The sequence below is a fragment of the Lutra lutra genome, chromosome 8 (assembly GCF_902655055.1).
Source record: "Lutra lutra chromosome 8, mLutLut1.2, whole genome shotgun sequence".
NCBI classification, from domain to species: domain Eukaryota; kingdom Metazoa; phylum Chordata; class Mammalia; order Carnivora; family Mustelidae; genus Lutra; species Lutra lutra.
In genome coordinates this window covers 120,255,500-120,278,790 of record NC_062285.1, presented here as the reverse complement: position 1 = coordinate 120,278,790, position 23,291 = coordinate 120,255,500, and the positions used below count along the sequence as shown (strand labels likewise).

The window sequence follows — 23,291 nt, the reverse complement described above, 5'->3', positions numbered from 1 at the left end:
GGAGCTCAGTTTTATTTTTTTCTTTTTGAAAGACTCTACTCCCCTTTTTAAGATTACATAGTAGTCCACATTATGTATTTATTTTCTATTTTATCTCCCATAACACTTTAGCCAAGGACACTCAAGAGCTCAACAGTGTCTTCTGAATTAATGATACAAAGTGTACACTGTATGAGAAAATACAATTTATGTTTATAGAGGCTTAAAATATACCTCAAAATGAATCATCTGAATCATTTTGAAACTTACCTCTGTCTAATACCTAATAACTATAGTTAATACACAATTAATATTAAATTTCTCTTGAAATGACACTATCTCCTTCACAGAAAGCTATACTAACAAACATATTCAAGATACGTGCAGATTAGTACTTCCTAAGTGCTTATATCCAGCACCTGTTTGGGGAAGATTCTGAGACAAGAAATTAAGTAATGTATCAATGATCAGTAAAGAAAGAAGCACTCTGTAAACCTTTTTAAGTTATTATCAACTTTGGAGCCCTGAACATAACAAACAAAATCTATGCTCATGCTAAAAAAGTACCATTCACTGATAATATTCTATACCTGACCACTGGATGTGAAGGGCCAAATTTCATCTTTGTTCGCTCTCCCAGCTTCGTTAAAAGCAGGTTGAAGTGTGCACTTGCCAGATACAGGTTCATCTGAGCTCTCCAGGGCATTTCCTCAAGAAATATTTGATGGAACCTCTTCCTTTTCACAAAATTTAATATTATAGGATTCAAGTTATCCACCAGGAATCGATAAGCAAGTTTTCTAACATCAGTTCTCTTATTTCTGCCAAAGAGAAACAAGTTTTGAAATTACATAAGCTTCCAGATATTTGATAACAAACAATGATTCCAATTTGTATAAAAGACACCAAGAACTCACTTGACTGCCCTTATGCAAATGTTTCTGGCTTATTTATCATTCCCTTGGCACTAAGAATGTGAAATAGGCAGTAGAGAAGGCATGAAGATAAATAGTAAGGACAAAGACACTATGTATTGCCTTCCATTCTCTATAACGTCTGTGTCCTAAGCTCCAACCAGACAGCTTTTCTTTTCCATAAACAAAAGGCCACTGAGATCAGACAATGGAATTATAACATAATGTTCACATTCATCCCCTTACTTCAATATTAAACCAGAAAATCATTTCTCTGTATTGTTCCTTAAGGAAAAAAGCAATGGAGCAAAGTTTTTCCAACATTAGTTAGACTAGAGCAAAAATAAAATATCAATCAACTATAAATGAAATAACTTAATAAATCCATATTCAAGGGAGGAGTCAAGATGGTGGAGAAGTAGCAGGCTGAAGCAACATCAGGTAGCAGGAGATCAGCTAGATAGCTTATCAAACCATTCCGAACACCTACAAATCCAACAGGAGATCAAAGAGAAAAAGAGCAGCAACTCTAGAAACAGAAAATCCACCACTTTCTGAAAGGTAGAACTGGCAGAGAAGTGAATCCAAAGCGACAGGAAGATAGACCATGGGGGGAGGGGCTGGCTCCTGGCAAGAAGTGGAGCAATGGAGCACAAAATCAGAACTTTTAAAAATCTGCTCCACTAAGGGACATCACTCCAGAGGCTAAACCAGGGTGAAGCCCATGCGGGGACAGCATGGTCTCAGGTCCCACAGGATCATCAAAGGATCGGGGCTGTCTGAGTGTCACAGAGCTCACAGGTATTAGAGTGGGGAAGCTGGCTACCGAGACGGAGCCGAGGAGTGAGCTCTCAACTCAGGGTTACCTTAAATTGTGATCCGTGGCACAGGCCACTGCTCTGTGAGCAGGGACCCCAAAAGATCTGGGGACACCCCCTTGGAAGCGTGCAGGGATCTGTGGGGTTTGGAGACTCCAGGCGGGGCTGTATGCCAGAGACAGAGACGCTTGGTGACAGGCCAGGTGAGCTCGGAGTGCAGCTGGAGACCAGGGAGACGGGAGTGATTGAGCGATTTTTTCCAAGGGTGCACTGAGGAGTGGGGCAACGAGCTCTCAGCTCCTCCGGGCCGGAGATTGGAGGCCGCCATTTTCATTCCCATCCTCCGGAACTCTATGGAAAGTGTTCAGGGAACAAAAGCTCCCAAAAGTGATCGTGAGAAGATTACTTAGCCCAGCCCCTGGTAAGTGAGGTGCAATTCCACCTCGGGCAAAGACACTTGAGAATCACTACAACAGGCCCTTCCCCAAGAAGATCAGCAAGAAATCCAGCCATGACCAAGTTCACTTACCAAGGAGAACAGCAGAATTCCAGAGGAGGAGAAAGCAAAGCATGGAATTCATGGCTTTCTCCCCATGATTCTTTAGCCTTGCAAAGTTAATTAATTTTTTTAATTTTTTTTTCTTCTGCTAATTTTTTACTTTTACCCTTTACTCTTTTAACATTTTTTAACTAGGTAATCTTAACAATAACTTTCAAAAACAATCTTTTTTGAACCTTCATTATTAGAGTCATGTTATATCCTTCATTGTATCTAACTTTATTTTTTGTATACAAGGGTTTTTTTTTTCTAAAAAAATTTGGGATACAACTTCTAATAGATCAAATTATACCCTAAATCTAGCACAGGGCTTTGTTCTAGTCTCCAGCCTGAGCAAATTCTCTCCACTTTCTTTTTCTTTATTCTCCCAATCAACTTATCTTATCAACTCCTTTTTAAAAAAATTTAAAAAATATTTCATCTTTATAGTCATATTCCATCCCGTCATTGTGTTTGCCCTTATATATGTTTTTCATTCTTTAAAATTGGGGGAGGTAGTTTCTTCTAAGAGACCAAAATATTCCCAAAATTAAGTGGGTGACCCTGTTCTATTCACAGTCTAATATACATATGTTCTTTTTTATACTTTTTAAAAAAATTTTTTTTTCTCTGAAGTTCTTTTTACCCCTTTTCTTCCCCCCATGATTTGGGGTCTCTTCTGATTTGGTTAAAGCACATTTTCCTGGGGTCTTTGCCACCCTTTTAGTATTTTATTTGCTCCTTCATATATTCTTATCTGGATAAAATGACAAGGCAGGAAAACTCACCACAAAAAAAAAAAAAAAAAAAAGGGAACAAGAGGCAGTACCGCAGGCCAGGGACCTAATCAATACGGACATTGGTAATGTGTCAGATCTAGAATTCAGAATGACGATTCTCAAGGTGCTAGCTGGACTTGAAAAAGGCATGGAAGATATTAGAGAAACACTTTCTGGAGAAATAAAAGAACTAAAATTTAAACAAGTTGAAATCAAAAAAGCTATTAATGAGGTGCAATAGAAAATGGAAGCTCTTACTGCTAGGATAAATGAGGCAGAAGTGAGAATTAGTAATATATAGGGCCAAATGACAGAGAATAAAGAAGCTAAGCAAAAGAGAAACAAACAACTACTGGACCATGAGGGGAGAATTCGAGAGATAAGTGATACCATAAGATGAAAAAACATTAGAATAATTGGGATTCCAAAAGAAACAGAAAGAGGGGAGTAGAAGATATATTGGAGAGAATTATTGTAGAGAATTTCCCTAATATGGCAAAGGGAACAAGCATCAAAATCCAGGAGGAGCAAAGAACTCACATCAAAATCAATAAGAATACGTCCACACCCTGTCATCTAATAGTATAATTTACAAGTCTTAGCGACAAAGAGAAAATCCTGAAATCAGCCCGGGACAAGAAGTCTGTAACATACAAGGATAAAAATATTAGATTGGCAACAGACTTATCCACAGAGACCTGGCAAACCAGAAAGAACTGGCATGATATATTCAGAGCATTAGATGAGAAAAACATGCAGCCAAGAATACTATATCCAGCTAGGCTATCATTGAAAATAGAAGGAGAGATTAAAAGCTTCCAGGACAAACAAACACTAAAAGAATTTGTAAACACCAAACCGGCTCTACAGGAAATATTGAAAGGGGTCCTCTAAGCAAAGAAAGAGCCTAAAAGTAGTAGATCAGAAAGGAACAGAGGCAATATACAGTAACAGTCACCTTACAGGCAATACAATGGCACTAAATTCATATCTTTCAATAGTTACCCTGAATGTAAATGGGCTAAATGCCCCAATCAAAAGACACAGGGTATCAGAATGGATAAAAAAACAAAACCCATCAATACGCTGTCTACAAGAAACTCATTTTAGAGCCAAAGACACCTCCAGATTTAAAGTGAGGGGGTGGAAAACAATGTACCATGCTAATGGACATCAAAAGAAAGCTGGGGTGGCAATCCTTATATCAGATCAATTAGATTTTAAGCCAAAGACTATAATAAGAGATGAGGAAGGACACTATATCATACTCAAAGGGTCTGTCCAACAAGATGATCTAACAATTTTAAATATCTATGCCCCTAGCATGGGAGCACCCAACTATATAAAACAATTAATAACAAAATCAAAGAAACACATCAACAATAATATAATAATAGTAGGGGACTTTAAGACCCCCTCACTGAAATGGACAGATCATCCAAGCAAAAGATCAATAAGGATATAAAGTCTTTAAATGACATACTAGACCAGATGGACATCACAGATATATTCAGAACATTCCATCCCAAACCAACAGAATACACATTCTTCTCTACTGCACCTGGAACATTTTCCAGAATAGATCACATCCTGGGTCACAAATCAGGTCTCAACCAGTACCAAAAGATTGGGATCACTCCCTGCATATTTTCAGACCACAATGCTCTGAAACTAGAACTCAATTACAAGAGGAAAGGTGGAAAGAACTCAAATACATGGAGGCTAAAGAGCATCCTACTAAAGAATGAATGGGTCAACCAGCAAATTAAAGAAGAATTGAAAAAATTCATGGAGACAAATGATAATGAAAACACAACTGTTCAAAATCTGTGGGACACAGCAAAGGCAGTCCTGAGAGGAAAATATATAGCGGTACAAGCCTTTTTTAAGAAACGAGAAAGGTCTCAAATACACAACCTAACCCTACACCTAAAGGAGCTAAAGAAAGAACAGCAAAGAAAGCCTAAACCCAGGAGGAGAAGAAAAATAATAAAGATCAGAGCAGAAATCAGTGAAACAGAAACCAAAAGAACAGTAGAAGAAATCAACGAAACTAGGAGCTGGTTCTTTGAAAGAATTAATAAGATTGATAAACCCCTGGCCAGACTTATCAAAAAGAAAAGAGAAAGGACCCAAATAAATAAAATCATGAATGAAAGAGAAGAGATCACAACCAACACCAACGAAATCAAATCATCATAAGAAAATATTATAAGTAACTATACACCAGCAAATTTGACAATCTGGGAACAGTGGATGCATTCCTAGAGACATATAAACTACCAAACCTGAACCAGGAAGAAGTAGAAAACTGAACATACCCATAACCAGTAAGGAGATTGAAGCAGTCATCAAAATATCTCCCAACAAACAAGAGCCCAGGGCCAAATGGCTTCTCAGAGGAATTCTACCAAACATTTAAAGAAGAATTAATACCTATTCTTCTGAAACTGTTCCAAAAAATAGAAATGGAAGGAGAACTTCCAAACTCATTTTATGAGGCCAGCATTACCTTGATCCCAAAACCAGACAAAGACTCCATCAAAAAGGAGAATTACAGAGCGCCTGGGTGGCTCAGTGGGTTAAAGCCTCTGCCTTCGGCTCGGGTCATGATCCCAGGGTCCTGGGATCGAGCCCCACATCGGGCTCTCTGCTCCGCGGGGAGCCTGCTTCCTCCTCTCTCTCTCTCTCTGCCTGCCTCTCTGCCTACTTGTGATCTCTGTCTGTCAAATAAATAAATAAAATCTTTAAAAAAAAAAAAAAGGAGAATTAAAGACCAATATCCTTGATGAACACAGATGCAAATATTCTCACCAAAATACTAGCCAATAGGATCCAACAGTACATTAAAAGGATTATTCACCATGACCAAGTGGGATTTACTCCAGGGCTGCAAGGTTGGTTCAACATCCGCAAATCAACCAATGTAATACAATACATTAATAAAAGAACAAGAACCACATGATACTCTCTCTCGATAGATGCTGAAAAAGCATTTGACAAAGTACAGCATCCTTTCCTGATCAAAACTTTGCAAAGTGTAGGGGTAGAGAATACATACCTCAATATCATCAAAGCCATCTATGAAAAACCCACCGCAAACATCATTCTCAGTGGAGAAAAACTGAGAGCTTTTCTGCTAAGGTCAGGAATACGGCAAGGATGTCCATTATCACCACTGCTATTCAACATAGTACTAGAAGTCCTAGCCTCAGCAATCAGACAACAAAAAGAAATTAAAGCATCCAAATCGGCAAAGAAGAAGTCAAACTATCACTCTTTGCAGATGATATGATACTATGTGTGGAAAACCCAAAAGAATCCACTCCAAATCTTCTAGAACTTGTACAGGAATTCAGTGAAGTGTCAGGATATAAAATCAATGCACAGAAATCAGTTGCATTTCTTTACACCAACAAGACAGAAAAAAGAGAAATTAAGGAGTCAATCACATTTACAACTGCACCCCAATCCATAAGATACCTAGGCATAAACCTAACCAAAACGGCAAAAAATCTATACTCAGAAAACTATAAAGTACTCATGAAAGAAATTGAGGAAGGCACAAAGAAATGGAAAAATGTTCCACTCTCATGGATTGGAAGAATAAATATTGTGAAAATGTCCATGCTACAAACAGCAGTCTACACATTTAACGCAATCCCTATCTAAACCCCATCCATTTTTTTCAAAGAAATGGAACAAATAATCCTAAAATTTATATGGAACCAGAAAAGACCTCGAATGGCCAGAGGAATATTGAAAAAGAAAGCCAAAGTTGGTGGCATCACAATTCCAGACTTCAAGCTCTATTACAAAGTTGTCATCATCAAGACAGTATGGTACTAGCACAAAAACAGACACATAGATCAATGGAACAGAAAAGAGAATCCAGAAATGGACCCTCAACTCTATGGTCAACTAATCTTCAACAAAGCAGGAAAGAATATCCAATGGAAAAAAGACCACCTCTTCAACAAGTGGTGTTGGGAAAATTGGACAGCCACATGCAGTAGAATGAAACTGGACCATTTCCTTATACCACACACAAAAATAGACTCAAAATGGATGCAATATCTCAGTATGAGACAGGAATCCATCAAAATCCTTGAGGAGAACACAGGTAACAACTTCTTTGACCTCAGCAATAGCAACTCCTTCCTAGAAATATCGCCCATGGCAAGGGAAGCAAGGCCAAAAATGAACTACTGGGACTTCATCAAGATCAAAAGCTTTTGCACAGCAAAGAAAACAGTCAACAAAACCAAAAGACAACTGACAGTATGGGAGAAGATATTTGCAAATGACATATCAGATAAAGGGCTAGTATCCAAAATCTATAAAGAACTTATCAAACTCAACAACGAAAGAACATATAATCTAGTCAAGAAATGGGCAAAAAGACATGGACAGACATTTCTGCATAGAAGACATCCAGTTGGCCAACAGACACATGAATACTCCACATCACTCACCATCAGGGAAATACAAATTAAAACCAGAGCGAGATACCACCTTACACCAGTTGGAATGGCTAAAATTAACAAGTCAGAAAATGACAGATGCTGGCGAGGATGCAGAGAAAGGGGAAACCCTCCTACACTGTTGGTGGGAATGCAAGCTGGTGCAACCACTCTGGAAAACATCATGGAGGTTCCTCAAAAAGTTGAAAACAGAGCTACCCTATGACCCAGCAATTGCACTGCTGGGTATTTACCCTAAAGATGCAAACGTAGTGATCCTAAGGGGCATGTGCACCCAAATGTTTATAGCAGCAATGTCCACAATAGCCAAACTATGGAAAGAACCTAGATGTCCATCAACAGATGAATAGATAAAGAAGATGTGGCATATATATATAATGGAATACTATGCAGTCATCAAAAGAAATGAAATCTTGCCATTTGCGACAACATGGATGGAACTAGTGGGTATTATGCTTAGTGAAATAAGTCAATTGGAGAAAGACAACTATCATATGATCTCCCTGATATGAGGAAGTTGAGAGGCAGCGTGCGGGGTTTGGGGGGTAGGAAAAGAATAAATGAAACAAGATGGGATCGGGAGGGAGACAAACCATAAGAGATTCTTAATCTCACAAAACAAACTGAGGGTTGCCGTGGGGAGGGCGATAGGGAGAGGGTGGTGGGGTTATGGACATTCGGGAGGGTATTTGCTATGGTGAGTGCTGTTAAGTGTGTAAACCTGGCGATTCATAGACCTGTACCCCTGGGGCTAATAATACAATTTAAAAAAATCCATATTCAATATGCTCTGAAAAAAACTAGTATTTTAAAATTTAGCTAGTAGTTCATATCTTAAGTGTAGCATATATTCAATTTGTTTAAAATTATTCCTATCGAAATCTCAAAGTCATCCAGCTATTTTTATAATTGCGTAATTGTTTACATGGCATGATATGATTTCTTCAAAGTACCTCTCTCCTTTTTTTTATGTCAACATCGCTACTGTCCCATTGGTCAGCACCGTTCTGTCTGATTTATATTGGAAAAAGGAAAAAGAATCTCAATTGGTAAGTAAGAGCATCTTGCTCACTTTAATAGATAATATGTCTAAATCTGACACAACACACACACACACGAAAAGGAAAGGAAAGTGGATGGAAGGTCAAGATTCCCCAAAAGGTCCAGGAGAGTTTGACAGGACTAGCCACATCTTTCCTCACTGAAGGTGAGAGTCCAGGGAGAGCAGTGACAGAGGAGAGCCTTCTTCTATGTATCTTGTCAAGGTAGTAACAGACTCCAGGGGGTCTGGAAGGGAGCAAGAGCCAGCCCAAAGGGTAGAGAATGCTGCTTCTTTTACCACCTGAGTAGTTCCTACTGTGCAGGGTACTCCATGAGCAGCTCTGTCTCTATGAGCCACAGATGTGAGCAGACCCAGCAGCCAGAGAGGAAACTCAGGAGGGACAGTCAACATAAATAAATGCTCAGTGATATGGAACCATAAGAAGAAGAAGATAGAAATATGAATTAGGAAAATATTAAGGAATCCAGACATTATCATCTGTATATTCTAGCTTGAACAAATAAGTTAATATATTGACCTTAATGGAAACAGGATTCTTACAATTATAAAAAAAATTACAATTAGGGAAAGAGAAAACATTGGAAAGTATCTTGTGGTATGGAACTGAAAATGGATGTATCTGTATGACCTTACAATTTTAAATAGATACATAGATCTATTTAGATAAACATAGATATTTTCCTAGTATTGTCTGTTGAAAGGACCTAGAAGCAAAGAAACCTCAGTAGTCTCCAGACCTTAGATTCTAAATACCACTTCCACTAAAAGGAATCAACTGTTTCCAGGGCCAGGACAGGGACGGTACAAGATGAACATCTTGAGGTAATAGGAAGAAGCTCAAAAAAAAGATGATGACATATCAAAAAGACTAAGGAGCTAGGCTGAAAGGGCTCCTAAAGGCCAAATCTGGAAAAATTTGAGACTCAAATAATAATGTTGATTTGATAAAGGATATCTACAAAAACAAACCTACCACAAATGTAATTCTTAATGATAAAATGTTGGAAGCCTGAAAGCTTTTTCTCTGAAATGGGAATCAGACAAAGATATCCACTAACATCATTTCTTTCAGCACTGAAATAGCAGGCTTAGCAAAAACAAAAACAAGAAAAAGGAAGTGGGGGAGGGGAACTACAAGGATTGAAAATTAAGAAGTAAAACAGCTGTCCATCATAAATAATATGATTGTATATTTATAAAATCCAAAATAACCTAGAGTTGAGGTATTAGAATTAATCAGTGAATTTATTAAGCCCATGGAAGACAAAGTCAATATACAAAAAATAGCTCTATTTCTACATACCAGCAATAAAGAATTACAAACTAAATTCTAAAGAGATAGTTCTAGTAACTTAAAAAATACCTAGGAATTAATCAAAGCAAAGATGTGTAATACCTACTCACAGAAAATAGAAATTATAAGGATAATTTTAAATTATGTAGAACTAAATGAGAATAAAAACACTACTATATACTAAAAATTGTAAGGTATAGTTAAAATAGTGATTAGAAACATTTTAGCCTTCAATGTTTTCTGATTCAGAACAATTCCAACCAAATTTCCAACAAGTTTTTTGTATTTCTAAATTATCACATAATTTCTACTTTTCCCCACTAATTACTTCTAAATGTATATTTAAGACTTTCAAATGTATAGGATCTTTTTGGTTCTATCTTTTCAAAAATTGGTCTCTACTGTAATCGATTACAGTAAAATGTGGTTTGTAATTTTCAATGTTTGAAATTTTTTGAGATTTGCCTTATAGTCAATACTATAAATGTTCTATGTGCTTTAAAAAATAAATGCTTTTTGTAAAAATCCTCTAAAAAATAGGCATTTTCTAGTTGTTGGCTATTCAAGACATTTTTCCTCCAAAATTTAGAACCAGCTTGCCCATGTCCATCAAGATAATCCTAAAATTAGGGGCGCCTGGGTGGCTCAGTGGGTTAAGCCGCTGCCTTCAGCTCAGGTCATGATCCCAGGTCCTGGGTTCAAGCCCCACATCGGGCTTTCTGCTCAGCAGGGAGCCTGCTTCCTCCTCTCTCTCTGCCTGCCTCTCTGCCTACTTGTGATTTCTCTCTGTCAAATAAATAAATAAAAATCTTTAAAATAAAAAAAAAAGATAATCCTAAAATTAAATGAGGTAAGCATCCTACAACTGTACATATTCCTAGTGAAACATCTGTTCATGTTTTTTTTATCTTTTTTTTACAATTTTAAGTGTCTTTTGCTCATTTTCTAATTGGACTATTTGTTTATTATTATTCTTTTGAATTTTGAGAGATCTTTATATATTCCAGATATAAGGTCTTTCTTGGATATGTGGTTTGCAAATACTTCCCAGTATGTAGCTTATGTTTTCATCCTTTTCACAGGTTCTTTCACAGAGCAAAGGTTTTAAATTTTCATGAGGCCTGAGGTTGTATGGTAAGCATATGTTTAATTTTATAAGAAATCCCACAGTCTTTTCCAAAGTGGCTGCATCTTTTCACATTCCCACCAGCACTGTATGCATTACCCAGTTTTAGCATTACCACTATTTTTTATTCTATCCATTAAAGTGCGTTTTAGTGATACCTTGTGGCTTTAATTTGGGTTTCTCTAATGGCTAATGATGCTGAACATCTTTTTTTGTGTTTATTTGCTATCTGCATATAAGCAAAACTTTCAATATCTCTTCACAATATGACCATCCACACAGAAAACTTGTATCTATGAATAAATTATCAAGCCTATAGAAGACTGAATTGTTTACAAATCACTTAAGTTCTTATGCAAAAGAATAGAAGCATTCAAAAATGTAATTTTAAAACACCATTACATTGATACCAAAAAGCACTTATTTGATGTAGCTAATGAAAGATATATAATATCTTTACAGAAAGTATCATAAAAATTTATTGAAAGACATAAGTATATGGTCTGTATACTAACAGAAAGAATCAATACTTGGGGGAGGGCTTCTAAAACCAATTATATAGTCGATTATATCTCTGTCAAAATCATGAGTTTTTTGTGTTACCTGATGAAATACTCTGTGGAAGTATTCCAAAATACTCTGTGGAAGAATATCCAAGATTTATGTGAACACGGTGGAGAGACTTGTTCTATTAGACAACAAGAATCAATTTAATGCCAGAGTAAGTGTGATGGTGTGATATTGACCCCAAAAAGATTAAACAGACTAGGACAGAAAAGAGATCTCAAAACTATATATATGAAAACTTGCTAAATGACAAAATGACAGTGGAGAATAAACAACTTGATAAATGCCTAATAATGGCTACTTGGTAAATGGGGCTAGCCAGCGGGGTACCTATAACAAAACTACAAGAGATGGGGAGGGGGACTATTCTTCTCACAATTCAAAGAAATAAAATACAGTTAGATGAAACTCCTAAATCTGGGCACGTGGGTGTCTCAGTTAAGCAACTGCCTTCAGCTCTTCAGCTCAACTAATGATCTCAGGGTCCAGGATTGAGCCCCACATCAGGCTCTGCTCAGTGAAGAGCCTGCTCCTCCCTCTCCTCCATCCCTCCCCACTGCTTGTGCACTCTCTTTCTCTCTCTCAAATAAATAAATAAAATCTTAAAAAGAAAAAGCAACTCCTAAATGTGAAAATCTAAAATTTAAATTCACAAAAATACCTTTACTATCTTGTTCAAAAACAACGAAGAGAAATGGTGATACATTTTGTTTCACTAACAATTATAACTTTTGATTAAGAAAGAAAATCTTTAAAATATGAATAGATGAGTCACAAACTGGGAAAAGCAATAGTATCCAAACTTCTAAAAATAAATGAGAAAACAACAGAAGTTTTTAAATGTACAAAGGATTTAAACAAGCAGCGCTGAGAACAGAAAAACACTAGGGTCTAATAAAAACATGAAAAGATGCCTAACGTCATTAGTAATCAAATAAATAAAAATTAAAATAATAATGACATAAAATTTCACAACTCCACAGTCCATAAAAATTCAAAAATTTGATAATACTATCAAGTGTTGGTAAAGATGTTCAAAATGGAAACTTGACACATGACTAACAGAAACTTAAGAGCAACTTAGCTATAACTAGTAATGTGAAAAATGTTCATATCTACATAATATGTTCATATCTACATGACTACACTCTCAGTCAATGAGAGATGAAGAATACAATAAATGAGATTAGAAACAGGTTTGATGAGGGGGCCTAGGTGGCTCAGTAGGTTAAGCCTCTGCCTTCAGCTCGGGTCATGATCTCAGGGTGCTGGGATCAAGCCCCGCATCGGGCTCTCTGCTCAGCAAGGAACCTACTTCCTCCACCCTCTGACTGCCTCTCTACCTACTTGTGATCTCTCTCTCTCTCTGTGTCAAATAAATAAATAAAATCTTTTTTTTTAAATGCTATTAAAAAAAAAAACAAAACAGGTTTGATGCAATGAACAGTAGGCTGGAAAAAAAAAGAGGAATGAATTAGTGACCTAGAAGACAAAATAATGAAATACAATGAAGCTGAACAAAAGCGAGGAAGAAGAATTATGCAACACAAGAATAAATTTAGGGAACTCAGTGACTCCATCACATGTAATAACATTCATATCATAGAAGTCTCAGAAGAAGAGAGAGAAAGGATGGCAGAAGATTTATTTCAAGAAATAACAGCAGAAAACTTCCCTAATCTGAGGAAGGAAACAGACATCCAGGTCCAGGAGGCACAGAGAACCCCCATCAAAATCAACAAAAGCAGGCTGACACCAAGACATATTGTAATTGAATTTGCAGAATATAGTAATAAAGAAAAAACCGTAAAAGCAGCAAGATAAAAGAAGGCGTCAACTTACACAGGAAAACCCATAGGGCTACCTGGAAATTTCTCAAAAGAAACTTGACAAGCCAGAAGGGAGTGACATGATATATGCAAACTGCTGAATGAGAAAAATCTGCTCCCAAGAATACTCTATCCAGCAAGGCTACTATTCAGATTAGAAGGAGAAATAGTTTCCCAGACAAATGAAAACTAAAGGAGTTCATGACGACTAAACCAGCCCTGCAAGAAATATTAAAGGGAACTCTTTTGAGTGGAAAGGAAAGACCAAAAGTGACAAAGACAAGCTAGGATCAGAGAAAACCTCCAGGAATGACAAAAAAGTAATAAAATGGCAATAACTCCATAACTATCAATAATTACTCTGCATGTAAATGGACTGAACAAGACCCACCTATATGCTGGCCATAAAAGACTCATCTGAGATTTAAAGATATATGCAGATTGAAAGTGAGGGGGTGAAGAAACATTTATCATGCAATTGGATGCCAAAAGAAAGTCAGAGTAGCAATACTTATGTCAGAAAATTAGACTTTCTGTTATTGTACTATTTTTATCCTGTTTTGGTATTTAGGGTAGTACTGGCCTCATGCAATGATTTTGAATGTGTCCCCTCTATTCCATTATTTGTAAAATTTTGGTAAAGATTGTCATTAATTATTTTTCTTAAATGCTTGGTAGATTCACCAATGAAACAAGGTGATGTAGAGCTTTTCTGTGCTGGGAGATTTTTTATTCCTAATTCAACTTTAATTCTTGTTATTGGTCTAAGAAGATGTTCTATTTCAAGATTCATGATTCAATCTTGATAACTTGTTTGTTTTTAGGATTATCTGGGTTTTTTCCTAAATTATCTGATTTGTTAATATATAATTGTTTCTAGTAATCTGTTACCATACTATATATTTTTGTGGTTATCTGTTCTATTTTTTTCTCTTCCATTTCTTTTTTTTTTTAAGATTTTATTTATTTATTTGACAGAGAGAGAGAGATCACAAGTAGGGAGAGACAGGCAGAGGGAGAAGGGGAAGCAGGCTCCCTGCTCAGCAGAGAGCCCGATGTGGGGCTCTATCCCAGGACCCTGAGATCATGACCTGAGCCGAAGGCAGAGGCTTAACCCACTGAGCCACCCAGGTGCACCTCTCTTCCATTTCTTATTTTGTTTTGTTTTTTGGGGGTTTTTTTTTTAGATTTTTTTTATTTATTTGACAGAGAGAGAGATCACAAGTAGGCAGAGAGGCAAGCAGAGAGAGAGAGAGAGAGGGAAGCAGGCTCAGCGCTGAGCAGAGAGCCTGATGCAGGGCTTGATCCCAGGACCCTGAGATCATGACCTGAGCCGAAGGCAGAGGCTTAACCCTCTGAGCCACCCAGGTGCCCCTCCTTATTTTGGTTTTTGAGACTGAGGCTTCTCTTTTTTTTCTTAGTTGATGTAATTAGAGCATTGTCAATTTAAGGGTTTTTTTGTTTTTTGTTTGTTGGGTCTTTTTTGGAAAAACTGGTCATTACTTTCAATATTGTGTTATTGCTTATTCTGGTCTTTATTTTATTTATTTCTGATTTTTCTTTGTTATTTCCTTCCTCTACTAAATTTCAGCCAAGTTTCTTTTTTTTCTAGTTCCTTGTGGTATAATATTGTATATTTGAACTTGTTTTCTTAATATAAGCATTTATAGCATAAAAAATCATAATTTAAATAAAGAAAATGAATAAACAGATAGTGATAAATGCAAAGTGAGAGTGGCTCTATTAATATGTACATGTTGCCCTTAAAATTGAAATCATTAAACAGATAAAGACATTCTATGTATATAATAAAGATATATAAAGAATATTTAAGAATTGTAAGTTCATACTCATAAAAATAGAAGCTAAACATTTACCATGATAAGTTTTATGGTTTCAGTTTTTTTGGACAAGAACTTAAGGACCACAAATAATGCAAAGTAATTTATGAACTGGTCTTTTAACCACCCTATCTAAACTACTCCTGCCATCACTTCCACCCAAGGCCAGTTAATCTATAACATATCATCCTGTTCACTTAGTTTATAAAATGTACCAAAATTTTACACTGTCTTGTTTATTTGTGTGTTTACTTATTTATTGTGCTCCTGTCATTAGTATGTAAGTTCCCCAAGGGCAGTGATCTTATCTATTTAGTCCACCATTATATCCCTCACTCTGAAAATAATACCAATGACACAGTAATATTTCCTGAATTAATTAATCAGTTAATACCTTTCATGTTCCACCATTTCAGAAACAGATGGATTTTTGGAAAAAAATTCTCTTAGAGTTTCATTTCTTTTACTTCTTCTCCTTGGCAACAGTTCTACGGTCTTAATATGAGAGATGACAAAAATGTTACAAATTAAAGCTAAACTCTAAACATAATATTATAATTTACTCATATTCTAATGCTTATCTCTTGACATTGAAATACAGTGATTTCTTTATACCACTCAATTAAAATTACTATCAAAAGAAACAAGAAAATATGATTATAAAAATAACCATGTGGTAACTTAAGAATTATAATGTATTGGGACACCTGGGTGGCCCAGTCAGTTAAGTGTCCAACTCTTGATTTGGGTTCAGATTATGATCTCAAAGTTGTTAAGATCAAGCCCCAAGTCAGGCTCAAAGTGTAGCCTGCTTAAGTAAGATTCTCTCTCTCCCTCTGCTCCTCCTCCCTCCCACTTATACACGCATGCCAGCTCTCTCTTTTTCTCTCTCTCTCAAAAAAAAAGTAAAGAGAAGAAAAAGAATTATAATGTACTGTATAATAATAAAATTATTTGTTGATATTTCCTTGTTTCATATTATAATAAATTATAATGTAGCTAATCATCTTTAGATATGTGAATCTCTTATTTCATTAACTTAAAATTCAAAACTCATAAGAAACTTACTCTTCCAATTTCCATTACTGCAGCTTTGAACTTCTTCAAAGATTTGGTTGTCTTTTTACACAGAACATTATCCTTATATTTCGTTTTTCTTATTCCAAGTAGGGACTCATTCCTCCTGATATAAAAAGACAAAGTCAGTTAAAAGGATTTGTAAGAATTTGCAAAACTATACCAAAACAATAAATCTTTAATGAATGTTGTCACTGAAATTATAAAAGAAGAATATCTAAAATTGTTTGTGTCTCATGCATAAATTAGATTGTGATATTCCTGAACATCAAGGAAGAGCTAGCCTCTTGAAAGAACAAAATGTAAATCATACCACAAGATGTGATGACAGCTGATGTGTGACATAGGAAAAACAGAACTGGATTGAAAATAAAACAACATGAACATGTTCCTTCAAAACAGAAAAGATAATGATGTAAGAGTGACCTTGGACAAGCTATCTTGCTTGCAACAGATTTCAGTCTCTTTGGTTCCATAATGTCCAGGCTCCTAGCCACTATTACTTTCTGGATACCAACAGGTCCTAAGCATTTTATCTGACTACAAAAACTTTTCTCTTCCCCTAATCATTTATTGAAGTTCTTAATCTCATTTTTTCAATCTGCCATGGACCCCTATGATAATTCTTCAAATACTGTTAAATCTCTTATTATCTCTCCTTCTACTCATACTTATTTTCCCTGCAACCTATATATTTTCTAAAAATTATATTTCTTTGAGTAAGTATTTGCTAATTCCAGCAAAATCCTGCTATAATTGGGGGTGCCCGGGTGGCTCAGCTGGTTAAGTGGCTAGGAGTTTGGACAAGTCAGTTAAGCAACCAACTCTCAGTTTGGGCTCAGGTCATGATCTCAGGGTCCTGGGATTGAGCACCAAGTCAGCACAGAGTCAAATTGTCCCTCTCCCTCCCTCCCGTTCTTCCCTCCACATGCATTCTCATTCTCAAGTAAATAAATAAGATCTTAAAAAAAAAAAAACAAAACCCTCCTATCACATGATAACTGGGGTCCAAAACTTTAAAGGGAATAAAATGTAGGGTCACATCAATAGAAGGCTAATGAAATGACTGGGTGAGTCGGGATAGCTAGTTACATGGTTTGGGGTTCCAAATCTATCTTAGTCTTCAATTTTGATGATGATCATCCTGGATCCTGGGGTTGGTTAGGACTCCAGAGCAGCTGCAGCAATTCCAAGTGTCCCCCAGCTAATTAGCATTCATTTCGGCAAATGTTTATTCTGCCTGAACTAAGAAGCTTAGACCAGTGACCATGGGGAGATGGGGATCCAACCTCTGCAACTTGCACTGCATTTCCTAAGCAGGTTGGTCACTTCCTTACCTGAATCTCCCACCCCCCAGAAAGCTGGTTGCTGTTATTGCAGAAAGAGATGCGAAGGAGAGGAGGTCACAAATAAACAATTGCCATCCTGCTATCTTCTCAACATTCACTTCCATGCTCTGAAGAACTTTCATGCCTTGAACAATTAAACTCCTCCACTTTTCAACCTCTTCACAGAATGCTTCCTCCTAGCTTTTTATTTTGTTTATGGCATGTTATGAAAAATGGTATTTGTAAATTTCTATGTAGTCAATGCTATCGATCTTTGATTTCATGGCTTAGTCATTGTGTTGATTACTTATATTACTACCTGTTTCTAACGTGAAACTTTGAATCCCAATAGCTGTCTACCTATTATTTCACAAACAGAACTCTGTTACACTTTATCTGATAATACAAATCTCTTCTGCTCTTTCATTTTCTGAATATTTTTTTATTATTCTACACAATTCCATAAAGCTAACATGACTGGAATTACATTAAATCAACAAATTAATTTGAAGATAATAGAAATTACAGTAGTCCATCTGCCCATCAAGAAATGCACTATATCCCCATTTATCCAAGTCATTTTAAAAAATATCTCTTAGTAAAAATGTTTGGTCTTCTTTTATTAGCCTAAGTCCCCTCACAAATCCTGATAAATTTAATCCCGTGCTTCATAGAAATGGGATCATCTTTCCATTATACTTTCTAGTTGATATGGGAAAGCTATTGGTTTTGTAGCTAGCTAGAATCCTATGGAATTCTATTATTATTTCTGATAGTTGTCAGTTAATTAGCTTAAGTTTAAAAAATTATTACTTGCAAATACCAATCATTTTTTCTCCCTTTCAGACTATTTCACTGTGGAATCCATTTGATAAACATTTTTGAGACCCTATTATGTGATAATCACATGAATTCTAATCCTAATTTCTATTTCTCATTTTAATGCAAAGGCAAGACTTTTCAGAACAATATTAAGTGATAGAGGGAATAATAAGTTTCCTTATTATAAAGCTTATTTTAAGAGAAACTATTATTCTAATCCTAATTTGCCAAGAACGGTTGTTGAATTTCACCACATGACTTTTTAGCATCTACCATAGGCTCCTTTGACTGCCAGTAATAATTGCATTGACAGATTTTTTACTATATTTATATTAATAATAAGATCTATATTTTCAACACTGAATTTATAAGCTATTTTATGAATTTTTGTTTTATATACTGCTAAGTAAGACTGATTCATAATTTTCTATTTTTTAAATTCTTTTTATAAACCTGTTATCAGAGACGCCTGTGATAAATTTTCTAGGAAATTTTATACCCATATGTTGAAGTAGCTTTATATAAAGTAAAACTTATTTGTTCCTTTAAATTATGAAAGAACCAGCCTAACAAAAAAATCTGAGCCATTCAAATTCTTTTTAATACTTCAGTCAATTTTTATAATTTAAATTTTTCCAGATTATCATCACTTTCCATGAGAAATTTCAAATTCATTCATATTAAATTGTATATGCTGTTACCTAATGTTTGTTTAAACCCTTCCAAATTTAGGATTATTACTTCTTTGGATTACTTGTATTTCACTTTTTCTTATTACGGTGGCTGGAAATTCACCTAATTTATTAATATCTTCAAAGAACTAGCTCTAGCAGCTATCAATTAAATTATTACTTTTTTTTTTAAGAGAGGAAGGTGGGGGTGCAGAGGGAAAGGAAGAGCAATATTCTCAAACAGGCATGGAACCACATGGGAGTTCAATCTTACAACTGAGACCATGACCTGAGCTGAAGTCAAGGGTCCAATGCTTAATAACCAATTGAGCCACCCAAGTGTGCCTTCAATTACATGATTTTAAAACCAACTTCTAATTGTTTAATTTCAATTTGTATTTTCATTTTCTGTTTTCTGTTTTCTTATATCTATTTTATTTTCCTAATTGCTTGAGTTCAATAAAAATTCATTTTATTTTTCTTACTTAGTAATAGAGGCTTCTAAAGCTAAGAATTTCTAATTGCTGTTTTGAGCACATTTGATACTAACTTTTCTCATCATCATTACTTTCAAAAGTCTCTACACTTTTGGTTAGATTTCTTTTATGATCCAATAATTATATATACAACAGTAATGTATTTTGTTATAAAATTTCAGTTTTATTATACTGTAAGAGAATGTGGTCTTTACAAATTTTAGTCTAGGTTTTCTACTAAGCCCTATTTTGCAACTTAAATATTACTTTTTTAAAAATTTAATGAGTGCATTAAAGGATGTTTAGTCTCAATTGTCCGTGTATATATATGAAATTAGTCTTGTTAAATATATATATTTTCTGTGTCCTTTTGTTCTTTTTAAAGTAGCATGTTAAACTCTCTCAATACTATTATATTTTGTGAAATCAGTTATTTCAGGAGTTATTTCCATGTACATTGATATTTTTTGTTATTTAAAACATGAAAATTCATGAAATATCTTCATTGTGATTTATAAGCATTATTAGTAGAATCACCCACTTTGAATATGAAAAGGCAGAACTGAAAATAAGTAACAAAGAGATCATTCTTTAAATGTTACCAGGACAACTGGTAAACTGGGGAACCTAAAGTTTAACCTAAATCCCCATATCAAAATAAATTCCATATGGATTAAAACATTAAATATAAATTGTGAAACCATAAAATTGGAAGAGAATACAGCTGCACATTTGCCTGTTGCAGAGTATTTTCTTTGTGCAAAAATATGTTAAGCATACAAACATAAAAAGAAAATAGATATTCCTATCAAGGTAGAAATCAAGGTGTTCCATCTCTTCCTCCTGTATATTCCCTGGACTTGGAGCAGAGCATCTTAAAACATCTGCTCAGCCTTGAAAACTGAAATCATTACCTTTGTTTTGAACTCGGTCATAGTGCTCAATCTCCAACCTTGAGTCTTTTGTTATACCACTGCTCAATACGGCTAAGCCACTCACTCTGCTTTTCTCTTTCAGAGTATCTATTATTCTTAGGTTGGACCTCCATAGTCAGCCCTCTAAATTACACGGCAAACCAAAAGTATTTTCTGTTTCTCTTTGGAATTAAGAATGTGAATCACAGCTTCCAAACTTCTAATCTCAGCTACAATCTTTTTAATTTAATAGCACTTTCTGATTAATTCTGGGAATACTATAACCTGTTTCATTTAATAAAAGCAACTTCCTCCTTTATCTTTTGAGAATATGAAGTACATATATTCCAAGCTTTTGTTCTAATAAATGAAGGGCCTGTTTTAGGAAGAATTTTTTCTATATGTTTTTTTGAGAATGTTTCTCTTTTGCTGCCATTGTTTCAATAGACCTCGTGTTATTGATGTTTCTTTTTTACTAAAATGAGAGAGAGGTCTATGCCCAATGGTGAAGCAAAAGCCCAGTCCTTGGAAGAAAATGTTTGTTTTTTGTTTGTATGTTTACTTATTTATTTACATACACAGACACAAATCCTCACTCTCTCTTTGGTGGCTCTTTACTGCCCGCCCCCCGGTGTGTACCCCATCTTCTTTTTCATCCATCTTATATATCTTAAAGTGACAATGTTACCTATCTTTTAAAGTTATAAATATTAATAAAATATATATTACAAATACCTTTTCAAGAAGTCATAAACAGGACTTGTTATCTCCACCATAAGATGAAATTTTTCATCATTCATACATTTTAGCATAACTTGTGTAAAGAATTCTAGGAATCTAGGTCTCTGCTTAAATTTCATAACTGTGGAAAAAAAAGAAGTGTAACAGTAAATGTGGCAAGAACTCCTGTCTAAGATCAAATAATCCTTTATAGTCTATATTTCATTTATTTTTCCAAATATCTCAGTGTTGAGAAATAGTTCATTAAATTTGCCTCTACTATATGACAAGTTAGGGGATAAATTGCTGATAATTATCAGAATTACTAGTTACCCTAATTTTTTTCACTTTGAGTTAAACAGTAACATTGCTATTTCTTCACAGCTGAACTTAAAGATCACTCACATTTTTCAATTCCCTAGTTTTCACAAGCTTAATATCATTTACTACCAAAATAAGTCACCATCAAGGTTCTGTCTTTCCAGACTTTAAATAACATTACTTATAGTCAATATTCTACATTATTTTGAATGGGTAAGAACCTACTTACCTTCTAGGCAAGACACTAGAAAGGTGAAAGCTTTCAGACAACCACAGAACCCACAGAATAAATGATCTTCAGTAGAAAATTGAATGAACAGCATATATACATTTAGGTTACCTACCTTCTTTCACAGCACCTTTGACCGACCAGTTTAAAACAATAGGGTAAAGAAATATAGGGTCCTCTGCTCCTGAAAGTTCAGTTGTAACATCTAAGGTTTAAAAAATTAGTAAGTTGTAGGTTCCATTTAGCATGAATGACCAAAAACGAAAATTCTTTGGAAGGAATAAAAAATAGGAAAATGCTCAAATATTCATTTTAAATTATGTGCCTTCAAAATGTCAGCTATAGCATTATATTCTGGAGTTTAAAAACTCCAGTGATCTCAATTATTTTCATTTTTCCCCCCAAAAAGCCAAGGAGTCCACCACCAAATAGGTGAATAGTGTCCAGGGTATGAGTCTCTCGTATTCAATATCTGTCGTATATCAGCAAATCCCAGACTTCAAAATATACCAATTATATTAACTTCATGTTTTCAAAATTACCTTTAAAAGACAGTAAAGTATAGATAAGGAACAGCACAACTACTGGAGCCAGGCTGTCTGGGTTCAAATTTTAACACTGATACTTTTTAGTTATAAGACCTAGGGAAGTTACTCAAAATCTCTCTGCCTCAGTTTCTTTACTTTAAAATGAGGATAATACTACTTCCCCCATATGGTTCTTATATAAGAGTTAGATGTATACGTATAAAACATTTAATATAGTTCCTGGCACACAGAAAGCACAGTATAAAACTATTATTTTTATTACTGTCTTGTTATTAAATCTATTATTTAGCTAGTAACATTATACTGTACTTCTTAGTTTGTATTGATAATATGAAAATAGTTCACATTTCTAAAACACTTTATATTTTGGGGCATGCGGGTGGCTCAGCTAAGCATCCGCCTTCAGCTCAGGTCACAATCTTGGGGTCTTGGGATTGAGCCCCGCGTAGGGCTCCCTGCTCAGTGGGGAACCTGCTTCTTCCTCTGCCTCCCTTCCTACTTGTGTGTGTATGCATTCTCTCTCTTTCCCTTGTGAGTAAATAAAATCTTAAAAAAAAAAAAATCAGGTTTACTGGTTATGTGAATAATAGAGCCTTGGGTTCAAACCATAAATTGAACTTGAAACAGACTTGGAACATAGAGAGAGAGAAAAATATCCAGGTTTGGGAATTCTGGACCCAAATATAACTGAGGTACACAATAAGAGAGGTGGAGGGACACTGAATTCTATGAGTGGAGTCAGCTCCAAAGAGGCTGAGGGCCCCAAAGTGGAACCTCTGACTTGAGAAAAATTAAGAGAGAAAAGGTGTTCTCTTGTTCTTCTAAAATATTTGAAGTACCTGCTTTTAAAAAGTGTGATAATATTTTTCATCACCAGAAACTAAATCAATTTCTAAAGCAGATTTCCAAACTGCAAACTCCAAAATTCCAATCATCGTGTTAACATTGGTCCA

General features: G+C 35.3%; 1 protein-coding gene across 2 annotated transcripts in view; it reads right to left on the bottom strand.

The window, feature by feature from the left end:
* CFAP54 (cilia and flagella associated protein 54) overlaps positions 1 to 23,291 on the bottom strand; it is a 334,936-nt gene that overhangs the window by 168,389 nt on the left and 143,256 nt on the right. For both annotated transcript variants that reach the window (XM_047743150.1, XM_047743152.1), the window contains exons 29-33: positions 21,906 to 21,995; positions 21,256 to 21,382; positions 16,301 to 16,415; positions 15,627 to 15,727; positions 570 to 800 (exon numbers count right to left, since the gene is read on the bottom strand). In XM_047743150.1, the coding sequence (XP_047599106.1) occupies positions 570 to 800; positions 15,627 to 15,727; positions 16,301 to 16,415; positions 21,256 to 21,382; positions 21,906 to 21,995 (664 nt within the window). The remainder of the gene's footprint in view (positions 1 to 569; positions 801 to 15,626; positions 15,728 to 16,300; positions 16,416 to 21,255; positions 21,383 to 21,905; positions 21,996 to 23,291) is intronic.